Source organism: Grampus griseus (genome assembly GCF_964374135.1).
Source record: "Grampus griseus genome assembly, chromosome: 2".
NCBI lineage: Eukaryota > Metazoa > Chordata > Mammalia > Artiodactyla > Delphinidae > Grampus > Grampus griseus.
The window spans coordinates 45,482,222-45,498,399 of NC_139018.1; the positions used below are offsets into that span (position 1 = coordinate 45,482,222).

General features: G+C 39.7%; 1 protein-coding gene across 1 annotated transcript in view; it reads left to right on the forward strand.

Annotated features, from left to right (window-relative positions):
* Positions 1-207: 207 nt before the first annotated feature.
* Positions 208-16,178, forward strand: part of ATG14 (autophagy related 14) — a 38,956-nt gene continuing 22,985 nt past the window's right edge. The window contains exons 1-3 of the mRNA XM_082647348.1: positions 208-446; positions 12,899-12,961; positions 14,489-14,531. Of these exons, the coding sequence (XP_082503474.1) occupies positions 226-446; positions 12,899-12,961; positions 14,489-14,531 (327 nt within the window). The 5' untranslated portion in view covers positions 208-225. The remainder of the gene's footprint in view (positions 447-12,898; positions 12,962-14,488; positions 14,532-16,178) is intronic.

The window sequence follows — 16,178 nt, forward strand, 5'->3', positions numbered from 1 at the left end:
TAATTCCTGCTTCAGAAGCGGCCGCCTGCGAGCAGTCAGAAAAAGCCACTGCCCCTTCGGCCCTCGGCGGCCGCGGTCTAGGTGAGGCCGGGCGAGGGTCTCGCGGGACTCCCGCCGCGCTTCCGGCCCCTCCCCAGGCCCCTCCCAGGCCCCTCCTCCTCCTCGCCCAGGATGCACCTGGTTGAAAACAAAATCCCACGTGACTGACTCTGCTCTCAGGCCATCATGGCGTCTCCCAGTGGGAAGGGATCCCGGGCGCCGGAGGCTCCTGGCTGCGGGCCCCAGCCCGTCGCCCGGGACCTCGTAGACTCCGTGGACGATGCGGAGGGGCTGTACGTGGCAGTCGAGCGGTGCCCACTGTGCAACACCACCCGCCGGCGGCTGACCTGCGCCAAGTGCGTCCAGAGCGGCGATTTTGTCTACTTCGACGGCCGCGACCGTGAAAGGTACGGCAGCCGCCACGGCCCTATGGTTTCTAACCCGGGTTCTCCACCGGCTCGGAGGCTGGAGCCTGGGGTCTGAGTTTGGGCACTGGAGCCTGAGTTTGGGCCCCGGAGCCCAGCGAGAGGAGGGGGAGGTAGGGAGGGTAACTGTTTTGCGCCGGCGCTTTGCTCCCAGGAGAGAGTCGGGGATGGAGGCCAGAAGAGAGAAGATCGTCGTTTCCCCCTAACCCACTCGAGAGGAGTCTGACCTCACGGTGCTCTTGGGTACTAGAGAAGAGGGATAGATGGTGGTTGTGGAGAGGTCTTCTCCTATTACTGCCATAGAGTTGGATTCTCGGTACTTTGTTCCACTCCAATTCAAATGCTGGGTTTAACCTTTGTTTTCGAAAGCACGTTTATTCTCTAGAGGAGAGACCAAAGGAGAATCAAATAACTGGTTAAGAGGGATTCGGGCCCTGGTAGCCTGTGTCACAGGTGGATCTTATCAGACATGCTTACTCTAATGTGTGAACTAGGCTAGCTAGTTCCTGCCTTTTCCAAAGATTGTTTTAGATGCTAAGGAGTTTGGGTATGTGTTTTGGCTTTGTTTTAAAATCCAGATTGGGAGCTGCAAGCCCTTAGTTAAGTGAATTCAAGAACGCGTTTTGGCCTTGTTTTGAAATTTAAACAAGAGACCTGCAAGTCCTTGGTTAAGATAATTGAAAAATTAGTGTGATTAGCTGCAAGGTCTCTCAGGCCCAACTTCTGTTTCAATAACTTAGTGTCAATGATAGTAAGCCAGCTAATTTTTTCAGTGCAAAAGTTCAGGTATTAATTCATGTACAACAACCCGGTAAATTATTTTCTGTAACATACTGCTAAAGAAACTGCACAGTACCTTGCCCTGGGTCACACAGATAATAAGTGTGGGGACCAGAATTAAATTCCAGGCAGCCTGAACCCATATGCCATGCACTTAACCCCTGGATTATATAACGGCTGTATTTGGAAGTGTTTTTTGAGTTGCTGACAGTCCTCTCATCATGAATGGAGTTCATTTCTTTTTCTTTTGAGGAGATTTGTATGATACAATCTTTTAGTTCATCACTGTGTCTCATTGATGTACTTGATGACTTTAGAAACTGATGATGTAATAAGTAATAGCTTTAAAAATTAATACAGTTTTATTATAAGAATACTAGGTATGAGATAGAAATGTCTAACTGATGGAGTTTATCATGGGTTCAGTTCTGGACCCTCTTCTCTATATACTTTTTTTTAGATTCATTCCCATAATTTAAATATTATCTATATGCTGAAGACTGCCAGACTTGTATCTCCAACCCAGGCCTTTGTGAAATCAAGAAAACAGCTGCATACTCTGTCTGTATTTAAATTTGTAATGAGAATCTCCATCTTAATATGGCATACTGAATTCATTATTATCCATCATAAATCTGTTCCTCTCATGCTCATTCCAGCCCAGTAAATGGTAACCTCACTCTCTGGCACAGGCCAAAAAACCTTCCAGTCTTCCTTGACTCCTCTCTTAATGCCACCATATATAATCCCATCAACAAATCCCATCCACCCTTCAAAACCTATCCTAAATCCTACCCTTTCACTCCCTCCTCGTTTGGTCCACCAGAGGATTATTGCCTCTTGAGTTCCTGCTTCCACCCTTTCTCCTTTATAGTGTAATTCCCATATTGCAGCCAGAGTAACACCACTCCTCCATTCCTCTGTTCACATCTTCCAGGGGTTTCCTGTTTTACCCAAAGTAAAAAAAGCCAAAGTCCTTATCCAAAGTTCTGTATTGTCTGTTCCTCCATTGATCTCCTATTGCTTTTCCCTTACCCACTCTGCAATACCATCCTGGCCTTCTTGCCAGTCCTCAAACATACCAAGAACACTCCTGCTTCAGGACCACTGCAGTCTTATTCAGACTGCCAGAACTCTTTTCTTCTAGAAGTCTTCAGGGCTCCTTCCTTTGATTCCTTTAGGCCTCTGCTCATACATTAGAGGAACTCTTTCTTTGGACTATTCAACTGAAATAGTAACTTCCTTTCCCACTTAACCTGCTTTATTGTTTTCCATAGCACTTATCACCGTCTTATGGTTTACATATGAATTTGTCTAACTGCCCCCTGCTCCAGTGATGTAAGCTCTGTGAGAACAAAACAGTTTTGTACTCTGCTGTATCCTCCCATAGTAGAAGCTTAATAAAGATTTGTTGAATGATTGGGTCAATCTACCCTTCCTTCCCAAACTTAGTATGATTCTGAATCACTTCATTATTATAAATCATGACCCATTTGTCACTAAAGCCAGAAACCCGGGAGTTATCCTAGCTTTTTCCTTTTTTCTTATTCCGTGTATCCAAAATATTGACAAGTCTAATTTGATCTGCTCCAGAGTAGATCTTGAATCTGTCTACTTCTAGTCCAGACCACTATCATTTCTCTCCTGGCTACTTATTAGTTTCCTTTCTTTTACACATACAGCTCCTCCCTAGCCTCCTTCTGGCCTTCACACAACAGCCACAGTAGAAATGTAAATCAGATAATGTCACTGTTTGCTTAAACCTTTTCAGTGGGTTTCCACTTTATTTAAAATAAAATTCAAGCTCCTTACTATGGCATATTAAGCCCCATGTGATTTGGCTACTGCCTACCTTCTAACTTTGGCTGTAAGGTTGAGTTTAAAATGTGGTCTTTGGATTCAAGCTGTATTGAATTGAATCCAAACTCCACCACTTGCTATGTGATTTTGAAGTTTCTTAATCTCTCCTGTGCTTATTTCATTTTGAAAATGGAGTATCTAACTTCATAGGTTTCTGGTAGTGATTACATAAGAGCATGCACTGAAGTACTTAGCATGATGTCTAGCATGTATTACGTACTCAAAAAATAAACGCTTGCCACGTACCCTCATGTTCACAGCTCAGTAGTTGGGCCTTCTCTCACATCCTCAGACACATGAAACTTTTCCACCTGTGGGTCTTTTTCCTTGCTGTTCCCTCTGCCTGGAACACTGTTCCTCCTGATTGTCACTTTTCCTTTCATGTCTCAACTTAAATGTCACTTCCTCAGTGAGACGTCCCTGACCTTCACTAAGATAGGTCCCCACTTCCATCTCTCCCCCCCATTTCTGTCACAATACTCAATTCTTTCATGGTATTGAGCATGGTAAGTGGTGTTACTTTTTTGAGGAAAGTAACTGCATCCAGAATGTAGTTCCACGCAGGCATGAATTCTGGTTTTGTTCAGTTGGATCCCCAGTGCTTAGTGCAGCGGCAGTGGGTAGCACACAATAAGCAGATTGTTGAAGCAATGGTAAAGGCAAGACAACTTTAGAAGCTGAAATACAAATTATTTTCGGAAGAGGGATGTATTATAGTGGATTTCTTTTTACTTTTCCAAGGAGAAAAGTGAAAAATAAATACCAGAACCATTCAAAATTTAGAAATGAAAAAAATTTTAGGGTTCAGGGATAACAGACAGCTTCACTTCACTTTCTTTCCATCGTTCCCCGTTCTGAACCTTGTATTCCTAAGGAAGAGGAGTTTGCTTGTTTGTTTTCGTTTGTTCCCAGAACAGTGCCTAGCATCTAATAGGATGTGAGAATCTGTTGAGATCCAGGACCACAGTCCTAATGATCAAATCAGTTTTACTGAGCTCTCGTTGGGTACAGTTATCTGCATAAAATATTCTGGCAGTTACAGAAGAGAAAGGCAGGTCTCTGCTCTCAAAGCTTTACACTGACTACTAATAAGCCTTAAATTTCTTGGGCCAAAGGTTGATTGTGAGATACTCTGTTGTCTTCAGTATTTAAGAAAAATTTTGCTTTCAGACTCTTTTTTCCTTTTACTTATGAAAAGCTCCTCACTAACTGTGGGAAACCACTTTGAAATAAAATATGGAAGCTTACAGCACAGTTTAAATACTCTTGTTTAACCCCTGATTCTTTTCAGTAAATTAGCCAGATTAGCTGTGCCTATAAGGATCTTGAATGTGATGTGCATATCAAAGTTCTTGTAAATGTAGATGTATTTTTTTCATGTTTAATTAATAGACTAGCTGAATAAATAGTTTGTAATGGTTTAGCAGTTCAATGAAAATTAGATATTAAAGAACAAATCTGTCTCCCAATAATTAGTTCTTTTGACTCCTAAGAAGGGAACATGCATCTTTACATAATTTTGTGGGCAGTATGAGTTTGGCAGTTAGATTGAAAAATACCTGAATGCGCTACTTTTTTTGTTACTGTTCAGTGGGAACACTTCCTTATAACCTTGGTACCCTCCCAGCACTATCCTTTCCTCATCTCCCACCTTGGCCTCAGTCCGAAAACAGTGCCCACTTTCTTCTCTGCTTTTTCATCTGCCTTTTGATGTGTGTGCTTCCTTAAGAGATGAAGAGGAATGATTTTAAGCAGTACTCTCAACACAATCTCCTTTGGATCTTGTACTGGAGAACATTTAAAAATTACAGGTCTTGGACTTCCCTGGTGGCGCAGTGGTTGGGAATCCACCTGCCAATGCAGGGGACACGGGTTCGATCCTTGGTCTGGGAAGATCCCACATGCCGCAGAGCAGCTAAGCCCGTGTGGCACAACTACTGAGCCTGAGCTCTAGAGCCTGTGAGTCACAACTACTGAGCTTGCGTGCCACAGTTACTGAATCCTCTGCGCGTTTAGAGCCTGTACTCTGCACCAAGAGAAGCCACTGCAATGAGAAGCCCGTGCACCGCAACAAAGAGTAACCCCTGCTCGCTGCAACTAGAGAAACCCCGTGCACAGCAACGAAGACCCAAAGCAGCCAAAATTTTAAAAACTAACTAAATAAATAAATTTATTAAAAAAAATTACAGGTCTTTTAACAGGAACATAATTTTCTGGATTATACATTTATCTGACACCAAAAATAAGACTGCTACCCAATAGATAACAAGTTGAAGTAATCTTTCCACTCAAAACTGAAAAAAATTGCTTACCAGTTTATGATAGTGTAGGAGTGTTACAGGGAACATAATCTGAGGATACCCAGGAACATCTGCCTACTGGTTTAGGAACCAGTTATTTTAAAGTGTGGATCAAAAAGAAAGGCAAAATTTATGAGCATATGGGTAGTATTGCTTTTCTTTCTTTTTTTTATGTTTTTTTTTGCGGTACGCGGACCTCTCACTGTTGTGGCCTCTCCCATTGTGGAGCACAGGGTCCGGACACGCAGGCTCAGCGGCCATGGCTCACGGGCCCAGCCGCTCCGCGGCATGTGGGATCTTCCCGGACCGGGGCGTGAACCCGTGTCCCCTGCATCGGCAGGCAGACTCTCAACCACTGCGCCACCAGGGAAGCCCAGTATTGCTTTTTTTAAAAAATTTATTTTGGCTGCACTGGGTCTTAGTTGCAGCATGCGGGGTCTTTTTAGTTGCGGCATGCGGGCTTCTTAGTTGTGGCATGCAAATGATTAGTTGCGGCATGCAGGTTCCCTGACCAGGGATCGAACGCAGGCCCCCTGCATTGGCAGTGTGAAGTCTTACCCACTGGACCACCAGGGAAGTTCCTGTATTGCTTTTATATGTACCCTGCATCAGGAATGATGCAGCACTACCTTCACTGATGAGTTTTAAGAATATATGCTACAGTTCTACCAAGAAACAGAAATATGGGCGCTAAACAAATTGAGAGGTGGGATAAAGGACGAGCAAGAAATGTAGATGTTACGAAACATTTCAAGGGGAAGACACAGCCAACATCCAAAAAACTACCCTTTAGACATCTCTGTTCTGCCCTCCAGTATCTTTTTGGTTGTCAGTCACTGTAGCTAATAAAAATATTGTCATGGGATTTTGATTCTGGGCCCACATTTGTATGCTCCACTCAGCAGAATAAAAGCTCTATAGGTAGCTGGACTCCCCATCTTTAGACAAGGGTTTATCAACCTGAGTTCTGTTTGGTATTGTCTTTCAAGAAGGGTCACAACTCCCATCCCATGCAGCTTATTAATTGTATTTACACCAATACATGTGGATCTGAATGTAACTTTTGTTTTCAATCAGTATCAGTGGCTACTCTTAACATTATGTGTACCTTTTAGAATTTATAAAAGAATTTCACATTTATTATGTCATTTGTTCCCTACCACAAAACCGTGAGTTATTAATCTGTTTTTAGAATGAGGAAACTCAGAGTAGTTGTTCCTTACTTATTGCTGGGCTATGCTAATTCTTGAATTTACCTCCAGATCTGAAATACATGTATAAATAAATAAATAAATATTCAATTTAATACGTTAGTAAGATTAAGTGCAAAATCACTCATTGCAATGAAGAAAAGGGAAACTAGCCTATATTATGTGCTAAGTGCCTGTACCTGATGCTTTCACATTTATCTTATTTAATCCCTATAACCAAGTAGGATAATCACTATTCCCATTTTACAAGGGAGACAATGAAACAATGCTCTGCTTCTACTTTCTCCTAATCACTTAACCTTCATTCCTGCCAGTGGAGTATGTTTTTACTACAGTTAACCCTTGAACAGCAGGGGTTAATTCTCCTGTAATTTATAGTCAGCCCTCCTTATCCGCAGTTCCTCCACATCCACAGATTCAACCAAATTCCGACCATGTAGTACTGTAGTATTTACTGTTGAAAAATATCTGCATATAAGTGGACCCACTCAGTTGAAACCCACATTGTTCAAGGGTCAGCTGTGTATTTTCTCATACCTAAATATTCTAACATAAGATAGAAGAACCATTCTGATAAGGACTGTGTTTTTTCATATTGCAGTTGTCCATAAACATTATATCCTTAAATACCTAAAGAATTTAAGGGAGAAAAATTTGATGGCTAGTAATTCTTGCTGTGTTAGTATCCTAGTTCAAGAAATATGCAGTTCTTTAACCATTTCTGCTTAAATAAGGGAGATTGCTGTGCTCTTCTCCAGGTGCATCTGTGCTCTCTCTTCCCCAAGAAGCCTTTCTGCCTTATTTCTAGAGCCAGAATCATCATTAACTTTTCACCAAACCTGTATCCAAATTCGAGCTGGGGATCATTCTCCACCACTGACCTAAAAACTGTTAATGCTCATTTTCTGCTTTTAGATTTAAGGAACCTAAGGAATATAATCGGTGTCAAGAGACCTAAGGACTTTAGATACTTTTAGGGGATTGTGTATATTTTTATAGTGGATATGATCCTCAGAGGCAGAGCTTGAGAAATTTTAATTGATTGAATACTGTCTTTTTTTCTGATTATAAAAGTATGTATGATTATTGTAGGAAACTTGTAAAGTACATTCATACCTAAAGAAGGAAACAGATTTTGCCCATATTCTCACAACTGTTAGTGTTTTGTTATATTTGCTTCCAGCCTTGTTTATATGTATGTGTGTGCTTGTAAATATATTTTTTTCATTTGGAATCATACGATGTGTATATGGTTTGATGCTCTGCTTTTTTGTTTTCTTTAACCCAGCATCTCATAAACACATACTAATGTCTTCGTCTACAAAAATATTTTGATGTCCTTCATGGCAATATGGTGTCGTTTGATAATCATTCTCCTTTTGGACATTAAAGTTGTTTCCAGTTTTTGCTATTATGACTAATTCCACAATTGGCATAAATCTTCTTCGTCACCTCTGATCTTTTCCTTGAATTGCATACCTGGTTCAAAGGGTTTGCTAATTTTTAAGGCCCTCAATGGCATATTCGAAAGTTTTGTGTTTTTTGTTTGTTTGTTTTACTTTTCTTAAAATACATTAGTAGTGTTTCTTGGACTTTTCTATTGCCATTACCCTAGGCACAGAGGATGAGGGAAAGAACTGAGAAGGCAGATGGAGGGACTAGAGTTATTTTATGAAAGACACTAAGTAAGTGCTCAGTAAGTTGTAGGTGTTATGACGATGTTAATGATCATCTAGCACAGAATTAATAGTAGGATCCTTGATAGAGTGCATGCCCGGGTGCTACTTTTCTGATCTCATGGGACAGACTTAGGTGACCAGTCCCACCTGTAGCCAGATCCACTCAGTCGCCCAGGATGACCTGTGGCCATGGGATAGCGTGGAGTGATGAGGGTCACACTCTTAACTGATCCTTAGCAGCAGCACACTCCTGTCCCTGCTGTCCCGCTGGTGTATTGAGGTTCTCTAGGGCAGGACAGATTAACTTCTCACCTGTGAAACAGCAGAATTTCCCCTGCCTATAATGCCTTCCTTCCCTTAGCAAGGCCACCTCTAACCTGTCCTCAAGGGGCAGCCCACGCAAATGTGACTGCTGGAGAGCTCCCTCTGAAGCCTGAGCTGGGTTGTGTGCCATCTCTTGTAGCACTGTTGACTACAAGAGGTGGCACACAACCCAGACTCTGTATGACCATCTGCTCCTAGTTTTCATCAGTCTCTATCACGGGGGCACTTTTTAAAGTCAGCTTAAGGGAGTACTTTTGTAGGGAAGAAAAGCAAATATAAGTCTGGAGGAATTTGGTAAATAACAAAGAAGGCATTTTTAAATTAGGAAGGAAAATATAAGAAATAGTGTTGTAGGGACTTCCCTGGTGGTCCAGTGGCTAGGACTCCGCGCTTCCAATGCAGGGGGCCCAAGTTCAGTCCCTGGTCAGGGAACTAGATCCCACATGCCACAACTAAAAAAAAAAAAGGATCCTGCATGCCACAATGAAGATCCCACATGACGCAACTATGACCCGGCTTAAATAGATAAATAAGTAAAGAAAGAAAGAAAGAAAGAAGGAGGGAGGGAGGAGGGAGGGAGGAGGGAGGGAGGAGGGAGGGAGGAAGGAAGGAAGGAAGGAAGGAAGGAAGGAAGGAAGGAAGGAATAGTGTTGTAAAAGCCCTGATGCATGGTATAGGTTTACGGGCAGATTCTTTTCAGAAAACAATAGAAAACTGTAGAGCCACTGAACAACAACAACAAAATTGATAAATGTATCTGCATAAAATTTTGGAAAATTTGTAGAGCAGAAATATAAGTAGTCACCAAGCAGACTGAGGAAGAATAATTTCAAGATGTATGAAAGGAAATAGATAATTTCTCTAATAAATAACCCTTTTAAAAAAAACTATAGAACTTCCCTGGTGGTGCAGTGGTTAAGAATCCACCTGCCAATGCAGGGGACACGGGTTCAAGCCCTGGTCAGGGAAGATCCCACATGCCGCAGAGCAACTAAGCCCGTGCGCCACAACTACTGAGCCTGCACTCTAGAGCCCACGAGCCACAACTACTGACCCCACGAGCCACAACTACTGAAGCCCACGTGCCTAGAGCCCATGCTCCGCAACAAGAGAAGCCACCGCAATGAGAAGCCTGCACACCGCAATGAAGAGTGGACCCTGCTCACTGCAATTAGAGGAAGCCCCGTGCTCCGCAACAAGAGAAGCCACCGCAATGAGAAGCCTGCGCACCACAATGAAGAGTGGACCCTGCTCACCGCAATTAGAGAAAACACGTGCACAGCAATGAGACCCAGTGCAGCCAAAAATTAAAAAAAAAAAAAAAAACTATAGAAAAGTGAACAAAGGGCATAGGGGGATAACAAAAGAAAAGTAGCCAATAAGATAGGAAAAGGTGTTAAACATTTCTAACTGTGAAATGAAGAAAGGCAAATAAATGAATTGTGAACTGTCTTTGAAGAGAGGGAGTGAGAGGCCAGTCAGGTTAGCAAAGAGTAAAATGGGCAGTGCTGCGAGTAAGAAAACAGGTTGGTAGGGTTGTAAATATAACATGAAATGATTCCGAGGAAATTTAAAGATAACTGCCAGGAGTTGCCATGTAAACCTAAATGCACCCGGATATTCATTTCTAACATTACTGATAATAGTGAAAATTTGGAAGCGGTGGCAATGTTCATCAGTAGGTATTTCTGTAAATAAATTATATGATGTCCATTCAGTGAAATTCTGTGTACCTGTTAAAGAATGAGATCGGTCTTTATGTTCTGAAGTGAAAAAAGATACAAAACATTTTACGTGATAAACCTAGCTTCAAAGACAATATATAAAAAAGGCCTTTCCCCCCTTCCTTTTTCTTTTTTCTTTTTTTTCCTAATTTATCTCTGTGAGTCCTGGGATGGAGAATGCAGAGGATGGATGAGGAGCTGGTGAGCAGTTGGCTCGCTGACCAGCTGCATTCGTTGATAACCATCTGCTTTTGCTTTGTTCACACCACCTATTTTTCATTTCCTTCATGAAGAATGACATTACTCATGAAGTGTTTGATACAGTAGGAACTGTTATCTTCTGTTTGTTATTCCTGCTGTCCTCTGTATGTTTATGTTTTAAGTTTGTTGTTGTTTTGTTTTGGGTTTTTTTTTTAACAAAACCCAAGAGGACTAACCAGCTTGATATAAAGCTGGACAGTGTTATCATCCCAATTTGTTTTAGTGCAAAGTGGCATTTTTTACAACAGATCTGATTTATAGCCCCTAAAAGCAGGATTTTATCCTCCATGTCAGTCCTTTGTTTACACAGGTGGATGAGTCTTGTGAGTTTGTCATCTCCTTCAGCTTATCGGAGCATGAATCACCACATTAGGTAGAAGTAAATACCACATTCGTTTCTCATTTTTGATAGAAGGAAATGGAAGCATATAACAAGTAACCTGTCTAGTTCACAGCCAGTTGCAGAAAAATGAAAGATTAGATTTCTTAACGTTCTGTAAAATGCTTTGTCATAAGTTGCAGGCACATAGTAAATGCCTGATAAATTAATTGATGAATCTATGAATTTGTCCACATTCCACACTGGTTTCTGAGTTTTCTAATATTGTTTCATGTAGTTACCACCTTACTGGCCATTGCAGTGCTACCCAATACAACTTTGTGCAGTGATGTTCCGTATCCATGCCATCCAGTAAGGTAGCCCCCAACCATATGTGGTTATTGAAATGTGGGTAGTGCAGCTGAGAAACTGAATTTTTAATTTAGTCATGTAAATGTATAATTCTGTCACATGTAATATTATCTGATTTGGTTTCTTGTTTAATATATATTGTACATTTTCAGTGACTGACTATTAAATGGTAGGGTCATAATTAGACCATTTTATCCCTTCCATTTAGAAGTAGATATCTGGGTATGTTTCAAATGTGGGATTATAGAAATAGTATGTTAGAGAGACTTTTATGTCTGGATTATTTTAAGGAAGAGATTTTTAGGGCTGTTATGGTTCTATTAAATTGTTTTCATTTTTTCACGAGATAGCCAAAGGCCTAATCTTGGACTCCACACCATGTTACTGTAGCATGTGGCATTACCTTTGTTTTTTTGAAAGTAGTGAGCCACCATTAGCTCAATTCAAAATCAGTTGCATGATGTTAGTCATACATTTTTTTTTTTTAACCTAAAATTCTTGTTAAGCAACAAGTCATTTTAGGTACTCGGTAGCCACATGTGCCTGATGGCTACCGTGTTGAACAGCATAGACCTAGATGATATGAGTGTCACTGCTAGCCACCTTCAGCTAGTTGACATTTATAGAACTCTGTATCCAGCAGCTATAGGAAACACTTTCTTTCAAGTGCACATGGAACTTTGACCGAGACGTGCGCACCATATGCAAGGCCATAAGATAGTCTCAAGTCAAAAGATTAAAATCTCATAGAGAATATTCTGGGACCACATCAGCATTAAAGTAGAAATATAACAGTACGTTACAAAAAAAACCCATATATCTGGAAATTGAACAATATACTTCTAAATAATTCATTGGTCAAAGAGGGAATTTGATGGAAGATTAGAAATGTCAAACTAAGTGGTAAAATACACGATATCAAAATGTTTAGGGTTTAGCTTAAGCAATACTTCTGGAGGAAATTCATAACTCTGTATACTTATATTAAAAAGGGAGAGGCTTAAAGTTGATGATTGAACTTCCTGCCTTAAACTGCAAAAAAACCAAACTAATCCCACATAAGGTAGCAGGAAGAAAATAAGAATAAGGGTAGAATAGTGACAAACAGCAAAAATGAACTGCAATGTGATATTCTTTCCTTTTAATAACTTTTATTAAGTAAATTGCTAGCCCGTAATGACTAGCAGTAAAATTAGAAAAAAATTGTACTTTAAGAATTATAAGGAACCAATTTATAAATGAGAGTAGGGTTAAATTAAGCTTAATAATTATAATTATTTTTATAATGGAAGCCTCTGTTTTCTTGAATTCTGATTCATTTTAGTGCTCTGATTTACCTGTTTTGGAGGACTATTTAAACTAGGGGTGAAAAAAACCTATAGGCATATTTTATAAACCCATGAAAGAGTTTTAAAGCTGAGAATTTGAACTTAGTTTTAAATAACCAAATGATAAGCAGCTGTGTGCCATTGAGAAGATATGTTCAGGACAGTGACATTTCCTGATGAGTCTGCAGAAATGTTTGGCTCTCAGGAATTTGCATAATCTCATTCAACTGAAAAAAAATAAACATTTAAATAAAACACTGAATTTTTTTCTTACAGGTTTATAGACAAGAAGGAAAGGTTAAGCCAACTTAAGAGCAAGCAAGAAGAATTTCAAAAAGAGTGAGTTTTCATTTTGTTTTTTAATTTGTGGAGGTTGTCTTGTCACCACATGGTTTAATTCAGTGCTGTGGTATGCATACATGTGGATTGCTAATTTATTGAATTTAGGTTACAGATCTCCCCGTGTGAAGAGCAGAACATCTGGGAGAAGCAAAATAGGAGAGATGATCAAGTTTCTAGAAAACACTGGGATCAAACCTGGTGCCTGGTTCACAGCAGGCAGTGACTGGATGGATGAATCAAACCACTGGCCCTGATAATTGACGTACTGTAAATGGGTCCAGGACAGAAGGCGTATTAGACTAGCAGTGGTGGCTCTTGTAGGACATTATTGCTTCTGTTTATCTTTATTCTTCTGTATCAGGGTTTTGCAAAGTGTGGTCTGCAGAACATCTACATCAGAATTCATTAACTTCGGTACTGGTTAAAAATGTAGATTCTTGGAATCCTGTCCTCAGATATCCTGATTCAGTAGGTCTGGGAGTAGGCCCAGGAATCTGAGTATTAATGAGCACCCGATGAATCTCTCATCCTCTGGATTTGGGAATTGTCCTGTAGAACCTTTTATCCCAAACTGATCCAGTCACTATTCTCCATACACACCCCAGACCTGATTAACACATTTATGAGTAGATGAAATCTTCAGAGATACTCTGCATTAGAAAAACCCGCTTAGATTTATTTAACTCAGTCATTTCTCTAACTTACTCTATCACGGAAACTTATTTTTTCCTATAGAACACTTCATTCCTTAGAACAATTTTTGCCTAAGCTGGCTTATGCCTTTTTTTAAAAAAAAAGTAATTAATTAACTAATTTATTTATTTATTTTTGGCTGTGTTGGGTCTTCGTTGCTGTGCACAGACTTTCTCTAGTGGCGAGTAGGGGCTACTCTTCGTTGTGGTGCACAGGCTTCTCATTGCGGTGGCTTCTCTTGTTGCGGAGCACGGGCTCTAGGCACGCGGGCGTCAGTAGTTGCGGCACAGGGGCTCAGTAGTTGTGGGTCACGGGCTCTAGAGTGCATGCTCAGTAGTTGTGGTGCACGGGCTTAGTTGCTCTGCGGCACGTGGGATCTTCCCGGACCAAGGCTCGAACCCATGTCCCCTGCACTGGCAGGTGGATTCTCAACAGCTGCACCACCAGGGAACTCCCATGGCTTGTGCCATTTTGCAGGGAGCTGACAGTAGCATTTGGACCATGAATTCTCTTGTAACTATCATTATTATTAATTATGACTGATGGAAATTATTGATTATGACGGAGGACAAAGGCTATGGCTGTTATGGAAGTTTATTGTGAACGTTTATAGAAAGGCTCTGAGCTGTATTAAAAGTGCAAAAGGAAGGAGGTGAGAAAAAATTGAAGAGAACAGGGAATCTGGAAAACATTTTTCAGTGCTTACATCCCACTTTGGTATATCCAGCTGTTTCTAAGACCTTATTTTAAAAAGTTGTTGATTTTGCATTTTTGAGCTTCACCGAATTCATTATTTTAAGAGCATATTTCCTTTGTCTCTTCTCCATACAGAGTGTTAAAAGCTATGGAAGGAAAATGGATAACAGATCAGTTGGTAAGCTATAAGAAGAATTTAAATAATATTCTTTACACTTGAGGTTACATGTTTTTAAATTGGCAGAACTTAAAAAATCATTTCGAATTTAAATTTATTTTTGATCATTTTTTGGCAGTTCTCTGTGAATATATTCGTAGTGTGGGCTTCTCAGATATTTCATCCAGGTACCAAAAACAGGGTTTTGGCAATTAATTACGGAACCACTGTAAGGAATAATTATGAAGTCTGGTATTGACATAAAGATATAAGAACAGTGAGGTGTCCTTTTTTAAAAAATTACTCATCGTAAACACCTACTTTGTAGATGGGTTAATGATTGAATGTGAAAAATAAACTCAAATATTAAAAGAAAATATGGGAGAGTATTTATATAATCTGGGGGTGAGCAGACCTTTATAAGCCATAAAGGAAAACATTTGACACACTACATAAAAGTTTAAAAGTTCTATATGTTAAAGACCGTAGCAAAATGAATATAAACTGGGAAAAAATGAGTACAACATATGAAAATGAGGAGTTTGATTGATTATACTTTTATTCACTGTTGGTGGGAGTGTATATTGACACATTTGTTTGGGGGACAATTTGGTGGTGGCTTGTTGGTGTTTTTAATGCACATGTGGTATATCGGCAATTTTCCTCCTAAGAAAATATACATGAATGTAGAGATTTATGGATAAAGAGGCTGATTGTCTGCATCATTGGTAGTAAAGTTAATATATAATCTAAATACTCATCAAACAGAATGAGATGATTATGCTGCTGTGTAGCTGTTGAGAAGAATGTGGTCAGTCTACATGCACTTGTATGGAATGATATCCGAGGTATATTTTTTAATGAAACAATCAAACAAAAAGGAGGCTAGGGTAAAGTATGATTCCATTTGTGTATGTGTTTTAAATATATATCTTAAAAAATACATATCAAACTTTAATTGAGATCAACCCTGAAGAGTGGGAAGGAGTTAGGTTAACAATCTCTTTCTTCTCTTTTGTGTTGCTTAATTTTTTTCATAATAATAATAAGCATCCTTCATAAATTTTAAATGATACTTAAAGAGATGTGATATAGGTGAATTCTGCTTATGCTCTGAATGTTATATAAACAAGTTGTATGGAAAAAGGTTATAAAAGGCTGTTTATAAAGAATCTCATCCCAGTTTTTCTAAGTTCTAAGTTTTCTAGTTTTTCTATCAAATATTTAAATATTGATTCTTAAAGACTAATACCTTTTAAAAGTAAAGACATCTCATTTCCAGTTTATTCCTGAATCCATCAGTTCCCGTGCATGTGTTCTCAGATGTTTCTCTCACCCCACTGGAGAGGGGAGAGTTTTACCCACTGAACATTCCTGTAATCTACTCTGTATCTTGTACCATCAGACTACTTAGACAAGTGTGAAACATTATAGGCATTTGACTGTTGTTGTACGCTTTCAATTATCCCCGTTTATGGAGGCATTATGGAATAGATAAATAATACTTTTTTAAAACTAGTAGGGCAGATTTTTACTTATCCTTTATTCTCTTTGGGGAAGCTGTACCTAAATCCTGGTAATATAAAATTGCAGTTTCATATAACTTTTTGAGGCTTTTCAAGAAATCTTACATGAGTTATAAACTTAAAAAAAAACTTCTGCTTTATT